General features: G+C 40.0%; 1 protein-coding gene across 2 annotated transcripts in view; it reads right to left on the bottom strand.

Moving 5' to 3' along the window:
* SEMA5A (semaphorin 5A) overlaps positions 1 to 19,363 on the bottom strand; it is a 440,583-nt gene that overhangs the window by 42,066 nt on the left and 379,154 nt on the right. For both annotated transcript variants that reach the window (XM_053657221.1, XM_053657222.1), the window contains one exon: positions 15,420 to 15,567. In XM_053657221.1, coding sequence (XP_053513196.1) covers positions 15,420 to 15,567 — 148 coding nt within the window. The remainder of the gene's footprint in view (positions 1 to 15,419; positions 15,568 to 19,363) is intronic.

The following is a 19,363-nucleotide window of genomic DNA, read 5'->3' as shown; positions in this document are numbered from 1 at the left end:
AGCCTGTAGCATTGTCACCACCAGAAGGGAGTCTGCTCAGATTCACACAACAGCGCCTTACAGGTCAGCAGTGCTCCTGGATCTTAACCATTTCTAACACTCAGGGGCAACATCGTCCACCACACAACTCAACCACTGGACATACCAGCTTGGGAGAACTTGCTGCATTAGTCCTCACTTTACAACGAATGTCCCTCTCTGTCTACTGCTCAGAACCCCTGCTGTTCTAACTGGCTCTAACTTCTGATACCTGTCCCCTAGGCAAAAGGGGACCATGAGAAAAGGCACCCAAATGTCTGAATGAGACAGATACAAACAAAACTTAAAATGTTGAACTGACCCTTCTCTGCACATGTTATTTCAAATACGATGATGATTACTTGGGGACTTCCTGAGAGAATGTTTGATCTCTACAGCTGTCCCAAATTTGTGACAGTTCCCTCTTCATTTGAAGGCTGCTAATACATTTCATGTTGTTCAGTTAGCACCACTCCCTGCCAGTCACTGAGAAGCTGCTAAGGATGCAGTGATGAGCCACCTGGACAGAGCACGCATACCTGGGAGCTAAAATCCCAGGCTGCCCCCTGTCCAGTGTCCCCACGTCGCTGTGGCACCTCCCCTCTCGGTGGAAAAGCTTCACCCAGCTTTCTCCAACTTCAGGCTCACCAATGATTTCATTTCACCCTGACAGTTAGAAGGACAACATTCATAGTTTAGAACTGTGCCAAGCAAATTACATGTCCTCCTCAGAGATGTAAATAAAATGTCCACAAAGTTCAAGGATGATAACACTTTCTTTTGAATACTTGTCCAATTGTAACTGTGTGGAAAACATATTTTTAACTTCAGTACTTGTGTGAAAGTAAATTCAGATTCCTTTCAGGTAACTAGGTAAACCCCAGTAATTCTATAATAAACTCATAGCCACACCTACTCAGAGGCCACTTCTATACAAATATCAGCATAAAAGCAACAAAAAGGAAGTTGCAAATCCTGCTTAGAAACAAGGTACACAATGTCTACTGAGAAAAACATTATCACTTCCATTAACTATATTTTTTCTTGCAAAGATACAGGTTAAAGGTAGAAGTCCAGAGCCAGAATTTTAAACATTAACAATTTGATTCAGGACAAAATAGTTCCCCGTGGCTAGAACCCTCTTATTCCATGACTCATGGGGCATATCTAGCAATAATATGACCTATGGGCTCTGAGGACACAAATGTGGCAGTGACAGGGCTTGCAAAGCCCCAAGAAGGTCATATAAAATGTGTGGACCCAAGAAAACCCTGCCAAGTCTTTCCACAAAAGCACACAGAGCTTTGCATCTTCCTAATAGCCCCAGGAATTGTGGTTTACAAACCAGAGCATCAGTGCCAATGGTCAGAACATGGACATTTCCAGTTTAATGGATGAGCAGGCTACAGGACCCTGGGTGCCAATGAGAGTCACAGTGCATGGGAAACAGGGCAAGTGTGCTGGAGGTCCACAGACAAATCCCTACGCTGTCCAGAAGACAATGAGGGTGCCTCAGTGTACCTAGGGGGCCGTTCTCAGAGTCTCAGGGCCAGAGGTCAGCCACCCCCACACACACTCCCAGGGAAACACCAGATTCTCAGCAAATTCCAGTGCCGGACCCTCTTTTGTAAAAGCGAACTATTGGGGACACCAATGATATTCAAAGTCCCATTGACCACTGGTCTACCTAGGTCTCAGAAACCCCCCAAACACCCAAGTGACTTCTTCTAAGATGGTGACATGGGGATTACCCAGAGAAACCCATGCCATGTACAGGGGCGTTAAAGCTACAAGCTTAGCCCCTTCCATCCTCTGGACAACTGTAGCTGGTATTTAATGTGGCACTTTTGACCTAGAATTGATGTTACTTAGTTGTTAATATTCTTTCTCTTTCCCAGCTGAGAGGTTTCTAAGGTGCAAGACAGCAGTGTAATCAGACTCACACTCCATCCAGCCCACAGGCCAAGCTGGGGCCCGCACTCATGCTTGTTTAAGACCTGTTTGTTGAGGGAGCAGAGCTGGACTGTTCTCGGGCTGGTGCACGTGGACTGCACCAAGGGAAATAAGACAGCCTTTGATTAACATGGGGCATTTGGGCCGGAAAGGGCTCAGGGCCATTGGAATTATTTACAAAAGGGAGGTCAAATATTGGAATCCCTGCCACACTAAAATACGAAAGTCAGATTTTCTTTTCTAATGAGGTGCTCTGCATTAGCTATATGTACTTAAGTCTTGCTTATGGGGTCCTGATAAGGTCTGGGAAGGTCACTGCCAACTATAATAACAAAAGCAATTTTAATGAGTTTCATACACCGTTACTGCAGCTCTACTGGTTTTCTGTGCTAAATTTGATTCAGTTGGAGCAGACATATATGGCCCATTAGAAGGAATTTTAAATAATTTAACAATTTGAGCAAAAAATAAAATGTTCATAAGTAAATATCACAGAAAAAAAATTAAATGGCAGCTCAGTCAGGGTGTTAATCTTTGTGAAGGAGGAACCACAACATATGTTCCAGGATACGAGACCATAAAAAAGAACCAAAGAGGGACAAGAACAATCTACTCACAAAAATAATCACTTTGTTTGGAAACATGTTGGCAATATTTTTACAAAATATCAAAAAAAGATTAATGTGTACGTGTAATAATTATATTCATTTATTCCCTATACACTCTGCTTTGTGTTGTGGATACAGTCATTCATAAAATACTGTCCCTGGCTTTAACATCTTACTACATCTTATTTTTTGGTATTAATAAGATTAAAAACAAATTAAGGCATATCTTATTAGTGTGATGGAAGTTTCCTTTTTGAAACAGGGCTAAATTCAAGTTCATATAACATGTTTTGGGGCAAGATTGACCTTAAATTTAAGGTTTTTAGGTTTAGGAGCCCCTACTAAAGTTGAAGGGTCACTCAGACAGATTTGCATGCATAGCACCATGAATATAGTTATAATTAGACAGTTGCCTTTATTTTTATTTATTTTTAAGTTTATTGGAGTGACATTGGTTAATAAGACTATATAGGTTTCAAACTTACACTTCCATGACACATGATCTGCATATTTGGCCCCTTTTACTTTTTGCTACCCACCACACACCTTTCCCCTTCTCTCTGATAACCACCACGCTGTTGCCTGTGTCTATGAGTTTCAGTTTATACCCCACATATGGGGGAAATCACATGGTTCTTAGCTCTTTCTGACTGATCTATTTCAGTTAGTATAATGTTCTCAAGATTTATTCATGTTGTTGCAAATGGCAGTATTCCATCTTTTCTCATGGCTAAGTAGTATTCCATTGCATACATGTACCTCATCTTCATCCAATAATCTATCAAAGGACACTTTGGTTGTTTCCATGTCTTGGCTGCCATGCATAATGCTGCAATGAATATAGGGGTGCATATATATTAGTGAATAAATGCTTTCCATGTTTCAGGCATACCCAGAAAAGGAATTGCTGGGTCATGGTAACTCTATTGTTAATTTTTTGAGGAACCTCTGTACTGTTTTCCATAGTGGCTGTACCAGTTTACCTTTCCACCAGCACTGAATTAGAACTTTTTTCTCTCTATAACCCCTCCAACACTTATCACTTGTCTTGTTGATAACAGCCTTTCTAACATGTATGAGGTGGTATCTCACTGTAGTTTTGATTTGCATTTCCCTGGTATCTAGAGGAGTAGAGCATTTTCATGTATCTGTTGGCCATTTGTGTGTCTTCTTGGGGGCAAGTGTCTATTCAGGTCCTCTGCCCATTTTTCAATTGCACTGTTTGTTTGACTGGTGTTAAGTTGTATGAGTTCTTTATATATTTTGGATATTAACCTCTAGTCAGAGCTATTGTTTGCAAATATCACCTCTCATTCATTCTATTGCTTTTTTGTTTTGTTGGTGGTTTCTTTTGCTGTGCACAAGATTTTTAGTTTAATATAGTTCTACTGATTTATTTTTGCAGTTACTTCCCTTGCCTTTGGAGTCAAATCAGTAAGTTTAGCATCTATGCTTTCTTCCATGTAATTTATTGTTTCAGATCTTATATTTAGGTCTTTGATCCATTTTGAATTAATTTTTGGCCATGGGTAATAAACTAATCTAGTTTCATTCTTTTGCATGTAGCTTTCCAATTTTCCCAGCACCACTTATTAATGAGGCTTTCTTTTCTCCATTGTGTGTTTCTGGCTTCTGCCAGAAAATTCTGCCAGAATAATCAAAAATTATTTGCCCATACACATGTGGTATTATTTCTGGGCTCTCAATTCTGTTTCATTGGTCTGTGTGTCTGTTTTTCTGCCAATACCATGCTGTTTTGATTATCATGGTTCTGTAGTATAATTTTAAGTCAGGTAGTGTGAAACCTCAGGTTTTATTCTTTTTCCTTAAGACTGCTTTGGCTATTCAGGGTCTTTTATGGTCTCATACAAATCTTACTTTCTGTCCTATTTCTATGAAAAATGACATTGGGATTTTTATGGGAATTGTATTAAATCTGTATATTGCTTTGAGTAATATGAACATTTTAACATATTGGGTAATATCAACATGTTAACTTTTCCAATCCATGACCATAGAATATCTTTTCATTTCATTGTCTCTTTCAATTTCTTTTAATAATGCTTTGAAGTTTTCAGTATATAGGTCCTTCAGATCCATTATTAAATTCATTCTTAGGTATTTTATTCTTCTTGTTGCAATTGCAAAACAATTTTTCTCATTTCTTTTTCTGAAATTTCATTATTAGTACAATGTATAGGAATGCAGTGGATTTTTGACCTTTGATTTTGTGGCCTGCAACTTGACTCTGTGTGTTTATTGTTTCCAATAGTTTTTGGAGGAGTCTTTAGGGTTTTCTATATATTGCATAGCATCCTTTAGATTGTAAAATCAACATGATTTTTTTCACTGAAAGGGAAAAATAATTAAAAACACGAGGTAGTTTACATGTTTGAAATCATGGATAAAGTTGTACCGTGGAAATATTACCCAAGAAAGTTAGTGTCCCTATAACTACGTAACTGCAATTGCAATGAGAGCTAAATGACTGGCTGCATCATGCAGCCTGGTATTCAAGACCTTTAGAACAGAAACAACTTACATTCCAAGTCTGTGTCTGGCCACATAACTTTACACATCCTCACGTCACCCAAATGATGCTAATTAGGGCTCCCAGTGTGTACCCCACATCCTCTGATCCTTCCTCTTCACTCATGTTCCTTTCATAGTGAATCTCCCACTCCATCTCAATCTGGCCAAATCCTGGACATACCATGTGGGTGACCTTGACCCTTGACCCATCCAGCCAGAGATAAACTCTCCCTCATTGCTTTCTCTTAATTGATCCATTGGTATTCCTAGCTTCGTCCTTATATTCCAGCTATCTGATTTATACTTTTTCTCTTAAGCTAGAAAGTTATGTCCTTGAGGTTAGGAGTTTCACTGCCTGTCCCTGTATATCTTCCATAGCACCTAGGTCAGTTCTGTATACACAATAGGTATTTCATATTTTTGCTTCTCTACATACACAGATGAAAAGCTCTGAAAATTCTATAAAGAATAGAATGACAGACACAGATCAGTAACCAAAGTAATAGAGAATGCTCTTTTCTCCATATGTAAAACTATTTAGAAATTAACAATACCATACGAGATCACACCAAACACTAGACAAATTAATTCTCCAAGACGACGCATAACAGGCACAGTTCTTTCCTCCCCTTCACTGTCAAATGTCGGGGCCTTCTTATCAAGTGGTTTTAGCAGTTGCAAGAAGATAAGAGAAAGAAATCAATTAAATAAGAGTCAAAAGGAAAACTGCCTGGAGAACATCAGAAGTTCCTAAGGCCTGGATTCTGTCTGGTTGCACTTCTATTCCTGCCTCACTCTCTTTTGAGAGGCTACGGTTCATGTGCTTCTGGTTTCAAATGCAGAGCCTGCATCATTTCATAAGTAGATTCCATGGCTTCCTTCTTTCAACCACTGCCCTTTTTTTCTCCCACATGCCGACACTAGAATTCCTTGGAGGACTGCTTTCTACTTGTCTCGAACTGGGAAATTTCACAGGACTAGGATGGACTGGAACAGATGGGGGAAATGTTCACCTCAGGAAAGAACCAAGATGCCAGAGAGGAGTGTATGAGATGTTACTTCTCAGGCAGCATGGCTTATATAATAATGCAAGAATGTGACATGGTATGAGCCAATTCCATCTTTAAGGGTCTTTATTGCAACTATTTCTTTCAAACCAGAACCTCAGAAGATTCTGCCAGTCAAAGAGATCTAGGAAAAAAACATGCATTGGAGTGAAATGAAGAGACAACTGCTCTAAAAATGCCTGCCTTGTGGCTCATCATTGGACCACCAAGCAAAATAATTAGACTTCTATTCTTTTCTGACAAATGCGGAAGGCTTCTAAATATAGCATTGTGTGTTGGTTTAGAAAGACAGTAACATCTAAATGTAGCACCAGCTTCTTATTTTCTCTCTTGTAGTCAGTCACACAGAAGAGGTCTGAAGGAGGCTAAAGTTCTTAGAAAATTCTAAAATTACTAAAGGGTAACACTTGAGAAGAAAGAAATGATGGTGTCTGTGAAAACAGTCAATGTTTTCAAACCATTTTTTCACACTCTAACATCTGTCACTTCCTTCTTAATTACAAGTTGCTTTGAAAACTATTGTGTGTGTGAATTGCTTTAACAACTGAAATTATACATGTTCAATAATTCCATTGGAAGTGCTCAGATGAAATAATAAAATGTGAAATGCAAATCTTAAGTACAATTAAAACATATCATTGATGTAATTAAACACAGATTTTCTCTCCAAAAGGAAGAACTGCCTGCCCTGAGCCAAACCAAATGACAAGTATAAGGTGATCAAAACTCTTTTGAAAATCCTGCGGCTGCACTTGTCTACGTGGGAATGAGCTCTACCACATGTTCCAGCCTTGCTAAGTGGAAACCGAGATTAAAGTATATTGTGAACAAGAGTGCCACAAATAAAAATAAGGTGCCGAACAAACTCATACGCAGGCCATTTTGTTTTAAGCTCAAGTGAGGACTCTGTCCTAAGTTCCAAGTAGGGACTGTGATTCCCTTCTTCACCCTGCTATCCACAAAGCCCATCAGGGGCTAGAGGCTTAATACTTACTGAACAGTGACAGAATGGTATGGGTAAAAAATCAAGATGCTCAGATTCTGGCTCCACCAGTGTGACTAGTCAAACATCACTGCAGACTGTGATGCATGCAGATCTTGCAAGCCTGAGTAAACCATACCACAGGAAGGACCATTTATAGGACAATCCAGTAAATGACAAAGCTGTCCTCAGAGAAAAGTCTTTTGTTTGCTTGTTCATTTACTTGATTTCAGAGAAGGTTTTAAAGCTGATGCAACACTGGCCTCTCCAACATGACCCTGCAGTGGGTCACACCTCTGCCCCCCTCTCCGCCTTCCCTGCAAGTTGGCTGAGCGGAGTTACTGCCAGAGGAGAGCCACAGGTCTCTGACTGGGGTGGCCCAGTGGGCAGCATGTTCTCCTGCAATCACAGCCCAAGCTGCTATAATGCATGAAAATGCCTCCTGAAGACATAATGCCAGCCTGTGCAGTGAGGTGCTGGACTGGATTACTATTTTTAAAAATTGAACGGGAGATAGAAGTACCCAAAGATGTAAACCAATGCAAGAGCCCAATCTTGATTCTGCCAGCTCACTCCCCACCCCTGGGACAGGAAGTCCTTGTCTTCTAGTGAGAGGGAGAGCATCTCAGCACATCATGTCAAAGCGAATTCAGTAGGATAACCAAATCACCTTTTAAAAACTAAGAGAGTCTTCTCTTTAGTTGAAGTGGCAAGTGCCCAGTTCAACTAGAAATAGACAAGGTGAGTTACAGAAACTGACCAAAATAAGTACCCAATTTAGCAGGGACATCAAAATCGACTAGAGGACAACTCCAGGAGCGTTGTCTATGAAAACTCCATGATTAGCCCTAAGTGTTGGCAGGGCTACAATCAAAGATGGAAGACGCATTTGGAGGAGAATATTCCCTGATTGTGTTTGGAGGAATGTCTTCTAAGGCTTCAAATTTAGAAAGCCATTTTTAATTATTTAAGGTTGTGGTAGTTAAAAATCTGACATCATTTAATACAGAGATGTAGAGTTCCCTGTTTTAAATAATGACAGCTTAGTATTTGTTACACTTTTTAAAAAATCAGTATGTTCTGTGGATACAGTGTATTCATGTCATGAATATGTGGCCATTTAGTACAAATTACTATAAAGGAGACGGCTGTGACTGTGTTTCCCTACGTAGTTAGGTGTTCTAGTGCCAGGTATAGGAAAAGCTTTATCATGGAAATTATTGATAAACTATAAAGGAATAAAATCTCTTTGTGCATCTTAGAAGCCACTTTTACCAAAGAAAATCTCTATTCATGTAAGTTTCTCCTTTCAATTAATTACAAAGATACTGTATTTAAAGTCTTATAGGCAGAAAGAAGCCTGATTTTGTGTAGAGCCACAGAAATCTGTGCAACTCTTCCAACTCTATAAATAAAACATTTCTGTGAAATGCTCTAGTCCTCCCTATCAATGGCAGTGTTGGAGATTGCAGCTGATAATTTATGTGTTTCAGAGACAGACTTTTGACGGAGTAATTCCTGTGATCCATCACTTTCCTTTTCGCTCCCTCTGCATCATGCATCATTCTTAAACTTGATCACTGAACTTCCGCTGCTAAATTTCAGAAAACCTATACTTTTGTGGCTACCCACTGTATCCCTTGATCTTCTGAACTGATACTAAGTTTTCCAAAATACTCAAGCTTCTTTTATTTTTAAGTACATTTTATTTATTATACTATTACAGTTGTCCCAATCTTCTCCCTTAGCTGCCCTCTGCCCAGTACTCCCCTTCCCTCCAGCAATCCCTGCCCCCGACTTAATCCATGTCCACGGGTCATGCACAGAACATCTGTGGCTCCTGCATTTCCTGTACTTTACTTACATCCTCCTGTCTATTTTGTACCTACCAATTATGCTTTTTAATACCAGTGTCTTTTCCTTCATTCTCTCTTTACCCCCTCCCCACTGATAACACTCCACGCGATCTTCATTTCTGTGGTTCTATTTCTGTTCTAGTTGTTTGCTTAGTTCGTTTTTGTTTATTTTTTAGATTCAGTTGTTAAAAGTTGTGAGTTTGTTGTTATTTTAATTTTCCCAGTCTTTATCTTCTTCTTTTTCTTAAGTAAGTCCCTTTAACATTTCATTTGACAAAGGCCTGGTGATGATAAGCTCCTTTAGCTTTAACTTGGGTGAGAAGCTTTTTATCTGCCCTTCCATTCTAAATGATGGCTTTGCTGGACAGAGTATTCTAATACTCTCTTTAAAATTTAGTTGAAGAAAATTTAGTTGATAAAATTTAATTGAATGCGTTTTAGAAGCATAGTGTAGTACAAATTTCATACTGTGAAGGTCATTTGTTGAGCTTTCCCAGCAATGGATCACAGGAACATTTTAGATAATTTCCAATAGATATAATGGTTAAGCCTTCAATGGCATGCCTTCAGTATCAGTTGTGAAGTGGTATTTGAGAGGCAGCTTCTATAGCCAGGAAGGAAAAGAGAACGTATACACCTCAAGAAGTAGCCCATCCAAGGAGCCTGGGCAAGAGGCCAGCATCTGTGACTGAGCTGTTAGGGTATTGTCTAGGGCAACAAATAAACACAAAGAAGTGGAGCTTGGCCCAAAGGGAAATCATGACACTTTAACACATAACTTCGTGAGAAACTGGCAGTGTTCGAGTGCCTATAGTCTAGTATAGGCTGGGCTTATATTGTACAAAGGAAATGAAAGTCAGTAAACAAGTAGAGAACTTTCCATGTAGCCGCTCATTAACAATGCATCCATCCTCCACAGCAGGAGCATGGATCTAGAGAAAATCACTGTCTGGAACTGATGCAACAGTAAATATGAGAACAAAGGAAATGAACAACCAACCACAAGTAGCATGCAGCCAATGTAAAGGCTGTTGTATTTTGCTGTGCATAATGAGCCCCCAAGTTTTTGGCTCAAACTTTCAGGGGGAAAAAAGCTTTTGCTTTAAATTTTTAATTCAATTTATTTAATTGTTTGTCTATTATTTATTTATTTATTTATTTATATTTAGATACTTGTCTTTCATATTATTAAAAATTTTGGCATTTATTTTTGAAAATATGCTACAAGAAATTTTATGTAACAAATAATTACAAAACACAAGAACAGATACAAGGTATTTCAGGTACTACCCACGTCTAATGTGCATCCTTGTTTCCCTCTCAAAAATTTGGGCAAAAAATTGCACATTATACATGGCAAAATGTGGTACTGGTTCAGGTTTAAAACTTTCATTTCTTCCAGCCAAACCATTTAAAGATAAGTAGGTGTCAATGCAAGAGGCTGTGATTTCCTTAAAAATAGAGTAGTAGTCAAAATAATAAAGGGGGCACCAGAAATAACTTTATCAATTTAGGAGAAAAGGAAATGAGTCTTTCTAATAACTACTCTTTGAATCCATCTAGCTTTGAGGGCATGGGATATTAGCTCCTGCCAGCTAATCCCAAAGTTCTTGCCCCAGTTATTTTCTGAAGAAGCTACAGAACCCTGGACCGCTAAGGACCTTAGGGGGAACAGACCTGGATATTGGGGTCTTCCTCTGCCAGCTGCCAGGTTCTAGGTATGTAACTAGTTTTCTCTGGGCCCTGGTTATCTCTTGGATAATGAGGAATGTATTTGGTGACATTTCCAAAATATTCTGCAAACTCCAATGTCCTACATAAAAATGAGGTACTTTTGTAATACTGTCATTATTGTCTTACATCTTAACATATTTAAACTTTGGATTGTCAGGTCTCACTTGTCCCTCAATTTGTACATAGTGACACAAACAATTTTTAGTTTGTTGTATCAATTCTGATCAACCTCCACAGAATCCCTCTGACAATGTGTATTGACTTTAATGTCTTTCCCCTTGACCTTGCCAGGCCTTCTGTGGTCCAGTTCTTCTTTAGGAATTAGTTATCTCTCCTATCCTCCCCGCTGATATCCTGTATCATAGCTTTTCATCAATGGTTTTCCATCGCGTGTGAAATTTCAGTAATAAATACAGGACTGGCAATATTGAATCTATTTCTGTTTTGGAATTATCTTTGCTACATCTGATGCTGACTTTAGCTCTATTCTTTCACATATCAGCTACGCCTTTGAGAAAATCTTTAGCTACATTTATTTCAGAAGCAATTCTATTTATATAGCATACTATTTTATCTTTTTTCCTTTCATATGTTGTAATTTTCAGGCTAAACATTGAATTAAATGTGTTATGAGTTCATATCCAATTAATTTCCATGCTCATAATAATCTCTTCACGGTACTCTCATGGTTGGCTGAGGGGATATGATCACAATATTATGAAAATCAAGGGTGCCAATGAATGAGAGAACTGTTATCCAAAGACAAAAAAAGCTCCTTTCTTTTAAGAAACACTTAGTCCTAAATAAGAAAAGAATACTACAAAGACCTACCACTTATTACTTAACACTGAGGAACAAAGTTATGCAAACAAAGTCCTGTCACTAAATTCTACTTGTGCCCAGAGATCCAGTTCTCAAAGGCTGGCCTAGCCCCCACGGACAACCTGCAACTGGCCAAGTTTGCCCTTCTTTCTCAAGCTGAGTTTCCTCATCTCCACGTAGAAGTGATAATGCCAATGTTTTCCCTGCCTAGCAGGGGTGGAGGAAGAATAAACACAATACATTTTAATTGCTCCTTGTGCAGTGTATGGCATAAAGTAGGTGCTCAATAAAAGTTAATTATTTTGTTATGTAACACAGGATTTAAGTCTAAACTGAAACATGATAACATGAGGTAACATGCCTAAATAATAATTAAGGTATATTTCATTATAATTTCATTTGATACTATTCAGTGTCAGGATATTTAAGACTTGATTTAAATAATTATCATTATGTTTACTGGATATTACTTAAAGTTAAAAATAAAACATGAATATGCCAAATATAACATAAAATAATAATTTATAGTTAATATAAGGTGGTAATAAAATATTGATATTTTGTTAACTTAAAAGTAATTTTAATATGATAAATTATAAAATATCCATTATCTTTATCGCTATTACTCAAGTATAGAACTTTTCCTCCCTGAAATGGTGTTGATACCAATAGTACAAAATGGTGCAGCCACTATGGAAAAGAGTATGAAAGTGCCTCCAGAAATTAAAAATGGAACTACCATAGGAACCAGCAAGCTCACTTCTGCATATTTATCCAAAAGCCCTGAAACTGGTCCGTAAGGAGCTATCAATGTTTGGCATTTTAAGAGCAGGGTTTCGCAGAAAAAAACTGATGGCTCTCACTGAGGGCCCTTAACTGTCTGAACCGAACCTCTTTCTGAGATTTAAGTCAAGGCTTGGAAGTGTATTCAAAACCAGGATGTACAAATTCCATAGGTGAAACTTGGAAAATTTTTCTGTACAATTTGTTTTAAAATGTTGGAACAAGGAAAGATTCACATGTCTTCTATATACTGTTCATACTGCTGTAGTACTCAAGAAATTCAAGTTCTTATACTTTCCATAAGCATGTCCTTTACTGTATAAATAACATTCATTAGCATATTGTCACTTTTAATAAGCCTGAGCTCAGAGAAGCAGCTGAAGCTCAGGAATAACGATTAAAGAAATGTGAGTGGGAAGGGGAACTCACTGGGAAAGGCTGGAAAGATGAGACCTTCTACCAGAGCCTCATGCCATCAGCAAATACGACACATAGCCCCAGTTATGGGGGGAAGGGACTGTCACCCCCTCCTCAGAGGAGGAGACTGACAGTCTGAAATATCATCCAACTTGTCATCCGGTGAGATATTGACAAGCTGATAATTAACGTCACGACTCCAAAGATCAGTAAATTACCTATACTTAGAGCTACAATCCTGATAAAACCCCTCCACTAAAAACAAGCATACTTTGTGGCCAAAAATTTATAAATCGCAGCTATATATGAATATGAAGATCTAGATGTTACTTTAAATAGCTTTTATTTTTAAATAAACTTCTTAGAAATTTAGTTGATAATGTACACTTTCTAAGTAATTCGAAAACACCAAGGCCTTCCCTCCTCCTGCTCATGTTCCCCAGTGGGCGTGGGCTGGCATTCAGAGCAGACAGACACTGGGATACACAGGAAAAGCCACGTGGGGAGGAAAATAAAGGTTGTGCTTCTACCATTAAAGAGTAGATCGCTCCATTGTGCCACAGTAACACCTTCCTGGAAGCACCCAGCCAACAGATCCACTTTGGTGGGAAACACAATAAATAAGTAAGTAAATGAATGATGAAAACAACCTGTAATACGAAGAACAGACATCAGGCTCATTGAAGGCCTGTATGACATTTCTCTGGGTTTGAAAACTATGTCATATATGTTTCATGCACCATAATTCTGTGAACTTGAATACTGAAAAAGCAATAAATAAATTAACCTCTTATAAATACATTCAATTTTTACATTGTAGTCAGGTGTATCTCACATGTGTATGCACACACAAACCTGTGACTAGATTGAAGATAATGCTATACTTTCCTGAATATGATTTTTCTTTCATTAAAGTGATTTTAAGTATAATTATTAAAGTAAATTTGAATGAGAATATGAATGATTTGAAATGTTTTCTGAGTTTTTAAAATCGCAAAGTTAAAGTGTGAGAGAGACTCAGGGCATCAACCCAATGGCCTCCCAGGAGACAGGCCAGGGCCTCGTATGGGCACGAAGGTCCCGGGCTCAGACGCGGAGCCTCTGGGAGCAGAAAGTGATATATTTCAGCAAAGACCATTTGAATTGTTTTCCCAGAACAAGAGAATGTTCACAGATTTACCCTTCATGTTTTAATAAATGATTTTAAAACTCAGCATCGGAAATATCAATAAACATATCATTGCAAATAAGACAATAAGATTTTTCATGGTTGAAATTTAATTCAGGCCGGCCTGGAAAGAAATGCCTCTATAATCAGTAATAGCTTCCATTAAAGTGACTGCAATATCTACCAGTGCAAAGGGGGAAAAACATCTAATTGTAAATCCCAGTAACAGAGGTCTCCTTGGGTCGGAGTAATATCTGGCAAAGCATCTCATAACCCATTTCCTCTCTCTGAATTTCCCAAGGCTGTCTGGGGTGCATGGTTTTTGCTTCTCACAAAAACAAGCTTTACGGCAGCATGAAACATCACTCAGCCTCACCAACTAAGGGATCAACAGGCTGCAATGACCAAGTGGAAAGATCAGCACACAGGGACACCAACCCGGACCATTTCACACTGAACTTCGTCCCCACGAGATCCCCCCCAGCTCTGCATCCACTCTATGGTGCCAGCCCAGCAGCAGTCAGGGCCCAGTCAGCCTACAGATGGCACAGGGGGAGCTGCAACGGGCCTTTGGGAAGGTGCTCACACAAGTGCAATTTTATTTGAGGATACAAAGTGCTAAAAGAAATGTGACTTGCTAAGGCAGAGGAAAAACAGAACCATTAAGTTGTCTTTTATTTCCTCTGAACTGGCATCAGTGTGATCTGATAATGACCCCATAGAGTTTCTCACTCCTCAGTGTCTCGGGTCCATCCTGCGATCCATGTCTCCGTGTGAGCTCAGAGTAGAGACCTCATCCCATTTCCCTAAACCAAATACACTGACTGGAGTTAGGCAGGCTGAGTTGTCACAGCTCAGAAATGGGAACTAAAAATCTACGAGGGTGGCCTATTCCACATGTGAATATTTAATTCCAGAAGCTTCCAGGATACCCTGAATGTCCAATATTTCCGGCAAACATTCTCATTAATCGGGGAAACCTGTTTGATTCACAGCATCTAGTGCATGCAAAGCACCTAGCGTGTAGATGTGTCACGTTTACAGAGCATTTAATGTTTACAGAACATCTAGTGTCTACTGAGAATCTAATGTTTGCAGAACACCTAGTGTGTGAGAGCACCGAGTGGCGGCAGACCTTCTGTGTATATAAAGCCTCCACTGGCTCGTCATGTCATGTTTACCAAGCATTAGAACCTACAGAGCATGTAATGTGCACGGGTGACTTGGTGTATGCAGTGTGGCTCATGTTTCCACATGTGTTGGTAGAGCATCTGGTGTGTGCAGAAATCTCACGTTCACAGAGCACCTAGTCTTCGCAGAGTGCGGAGTGTTCGCAGAGCATTTAGTGTTTGTGGGGCACTTAGTATTTACCATGTATCTTGTATGTTCAGGGAAGTTTGGCATGAAAACATCTAGCGTGTGCTGACTCTGCCCTCCCAGCTCCAGGGGTGGGTTGAGGATGCAAAGGACTCTACTCACCACATTGCAGCCCACACAGTCGGGCCCGTTCTCACAAGTCCTGCGGCGAGCTTGAATGCCGCCCCCGCACTGGGCTGTGCACCGCTCCCAAGGACCCCAGCCTGTCCAGAACATGTGTGGGGGGCACAGCAGATGCTCATTGCAGTATCTGTAAGGAGGAAACCAAGAGGAAAAGGAAACTGCTTAGTGCAATGCGAGACCCAGACCTTCCAGGCTCCGACCCTGCACCAGATGTCGGACACATGGGCATGCTCGGCGTGGGGGTGGCGTTTGTACCGGAAGTGGTTGCTCAGTAAAGGAGGCAGATGTGGCGCTGGCCATGCTGTGTGTGCACAGACAATGGGATGCACGGGAGACAATGAAGAAAATGCTAAACTCACAATGCAGAATGGATCTTCCTGTGCAGCCAATTAAAGGAGAAACAAACAAAAAACCCTTCAAATAGACACCCAACAATGAGAACACAGAAAACACCTAGGTAGGGCATTCATCTTCTAAACATGAACATTAAAAGACAGTGCAGGTTATGAATAATACAAAGTCAGAAGAAGTGTATTGGAATTTCATTTTTCATTCATAAATCAAAATAAGGTTTATAACTTATTAATATAAATTAAAGAAATGTAAAAGCCTGATTTTAGCATAAAGGTTCACACCATATGCTGCTTAGGTGATTGTATTCTAAATTTTACTTGCAGACTCCCAGAATGATGTCCAACCTTAATTTAAATGACTACCAGTTACCTAAAAAAAAGTGAATTACTATTTACAAATACTAGTCCTATTTCTGTGAATGAATGTACTTTTACACATATATTCATATTGCCAGTTTTTAGCCAAATATACAAGGACTTTCTTAGCTATATGTGAGTCAAACTTCTCCTCATTTTATTCATAGTACAAGTGAAATGAAGTTAGGGAAACAAATAAACAAAACAAAACAAAAACAGCCTGGTATTCTACAGGTTACAGCTCATGGAGAGGAAGAGGCTACCCTGAAAGCCAAACCCAGGGAGACACACCTGGCAATCAACGGACTATTCAAGCACAACAATCCATCCACTAAACACAAATTTGTTTCTAGAGAAGACAAGATGTAAGACGTCTCTGTCTCTGTCCCTGACGTCTCTGTCTCTGTCCCCGATGTCTCTGTCTCTCTCCCTGATGTCTCTGTCTCTGTCCCCAATGTCTCTGTCTCCGTCCCCGAGCAGCAGTCCATCTGCCTTTAGAAACAGGAGGCAGAGGGTCCTGCTTACGAGGCTAAGTCAGCAACCTCTGATGTCATCACAATTAGTAATCACTCGACCCTGCAGGCACGATGCACAGGGCAGTACAGAGAGTGCGTCCCTGTCACAGATGTTTACAACCCTGAGAGGAACACCAGGGAAGAGACGACACACGCACAGGATGTGCCAGACAGTTTCAAGAGAAAACTGCCATTTATTTTAAGAACATGTTTGGAAGCAGGAAGTGAAGAACACTTAGAACATCAGAACTCTCAGATGTTCTAAAATCTCCACGTGCAGCTTCTCTCACTGTGGGTATCACGAGAAGTAGAAGACCAACTCCTGTTTCCAAGCCTGTCCACTGACATTTAAAAGGGATGGACATTCTGGGGGCCTTGGCCCTAATTTCAGCTTTCCGAAACACAAACAATAAAGGAGGAGGGGGAACAAAGGAAATATAAGACATGTGACTTCTAATAAGAAGCACAGTGCGTGAGCTACCATTTTCCCCATAGCAAAATAAATCACAGTGCACAAAATCTTTTCTCACATTTGCCTGGAGCAGGCCACCTTGGAAAACTCCCTGCCTGTTATCAGAGCTAAAAAAAACTTCAGGAAAACCTGAAAACTGCATGAAGCATAGAACTTCAACCGCTGTTAATCAGTTCCATATCTAGCAGCATTTTAACATCTCCCACAACGTGCCTTCCCTTTTCTTTCTCTGTTTCCCTCTACAGTGGTTCCCTGGGAAAAAAGTCTACACCATGGTTTTCTAAATATGTCAGTGGCTGGAAAGGAGGTCAGAAGGAACACAGAAATTTGTAGGCTCTCTCTGTCCCTTTATGTCTGGGCTTTTACTCACAAATCCAGTCATAGTCTGATCAGAGGCAAAGCCCTTGCAAGCCCCTAACTCTGATTCTTTGTAATTTCAGAGGAGATGGGTTCTTCTGGCCCCTGACTCTCCCACCCAAATTAACATGCTCCTAAGAGAGGCATCTCTTGCTAAACTAGACTTTCTTGCTCACGAACAAAAGTGGAAATTAGAAATTTGTTACCCTGGAAGGTCTGTTTGTTCAAGGATTTGTATTAATATGTGTCAGAGAGCTACACAATGGGCCAGCTGGTAAAGCCTCATTACTCTAGTCCTCGGCATGGCACTGGCTTTTACTAAATAACAAGCTAAACAGTTTGAAATTTTATGGGCCCTCTAAGATCTCTAGTGTCTTAAATCATCGACAGCCACAGATGCATTTCATGATGCATTAAAAATTAAGATTTTAATTTTGCCCATGAATGTTCATTCCCATTTTGCATTTAAAAGTTAATTAATAATCCAGCAATATTTCCCCATAAAGTATCCATTTTCCCACAAACCTAGTCTCTGTGAAAAGAACTGCCTTTCATAATCCTGTATAGCCTGAATTCTCAACACTGTATCATGTTTCTTTTCATATTTCTTTGTGCTGTAAATTGTTTTCTGTTTGGATTAGATCCATAATAGCTTCTCACTGCAACCTATGTCTGCCTGCACCAATCAGAGCCCAGTCAGAACTATGTTCTTCTTGGTTCTCTCTAAGTGATAGTCCCTTTGCTGGGATATACTCAAATAACGGGGTTTTTGTGACACCAGAGGATCTGTACGTGCATTGCATCCATCATAATATTAATATTGTTATCCCAAGAAAAAGCTGAGAGAACCCACTAGGGGAAAGTAATGACTTGCAAAGAGCTCACTAAGGATTGAGTGAACACCCGCATGAAGGCAAAGAAAAGTCATATAAAATCCGCCCCCGCCATTTATTCCTTCCACTCTTAACTCTAACCTGGTGCCCCTGATGCACCTTCCTGGAATTCTCACCTGTGTAGTCCCCTCCCATGCAGTGTGGGAGGAACCTGTGACTTGTTCCTATTAGTTCTATTCTAACTAATAGAATATGCAATAATGACAGGCTGTCATTTCCATGCTTATGTTACAGAAGATCATAATGCCTTTATTTCAGGAAAGCCCTCCCTTGCTGGCTTAGAGGAAGCAGTCAGGCCAGGAAGGCCCAGGTGGCATGAAAGTGAGGGTGGCTTCTGGCTAACAGCTTCAGTCCCACCGCGCACCAGGAACTGAATGCTGACAGCAACCATGGGACTCGGAAAGCAGACCCTTCTGCAGGTGAGCTTCACATGAGACCACAGCCATGGTCTGAACCTTGGTTGCAGCCTCGTGAGATCCTGAAGCAAAGGAGCATGTAAATTGTGTCCAGGCTACACACCCACGGAAACCATGAGCCAACAACCATGTGGGGGTTTAGGCAGTTTAATTTGTGGAAATACTACTATGTGATAACTAGTGAAACAGATTTTGGTACCTCCGTGTGTAGTACTACTGTAAGAAATACCTGAAACTGTGAAGGGGGCTTTTGGACCCGGGAATGGGTAGAAGAAGCAAGAACACCTTTGAGGACCATGACACAGAAAACCTAAATCACCTTGAACCGACTGTTATAATCTAAACCTAGACTTTGTGGGTGCTGCTCCTGAGGATTTGGAAGGACATAGGATGCACTAAGACTGAACAACAAAACCAACCAATTCAAAACTATGCAAAGGACTTGAATAGACATTTCTTCACCAAAAGATGTACAGATGGCCAATTGCACATGAGAAGATGCTCAACATCATTAGTCCCTAGGGAAATGCAAATCAAAACCACAATGAGAAACCACTTTA

Source organism: Artibeus jamaicensis, unplaced genomic scaffold, assembly GCF_021234435.1.
Source record: "Artibeus jamaicensis isolate MK-2021 breed Jamaican fruit bat unplaced genomic scaffold, CSHL_Jam_final scaffold_369, whole genome shotgun sequence".
Classification (NCBI taxonomy): Eukaryota; Metazoa; Chordata; class Mammalia; order Chiroptera; family Phyllostomidae; genus Artibeus; species Artibeus jamaicensis.
This window is presented reverse-complemented; position numbering and strand designations above follow the sequence as displayed.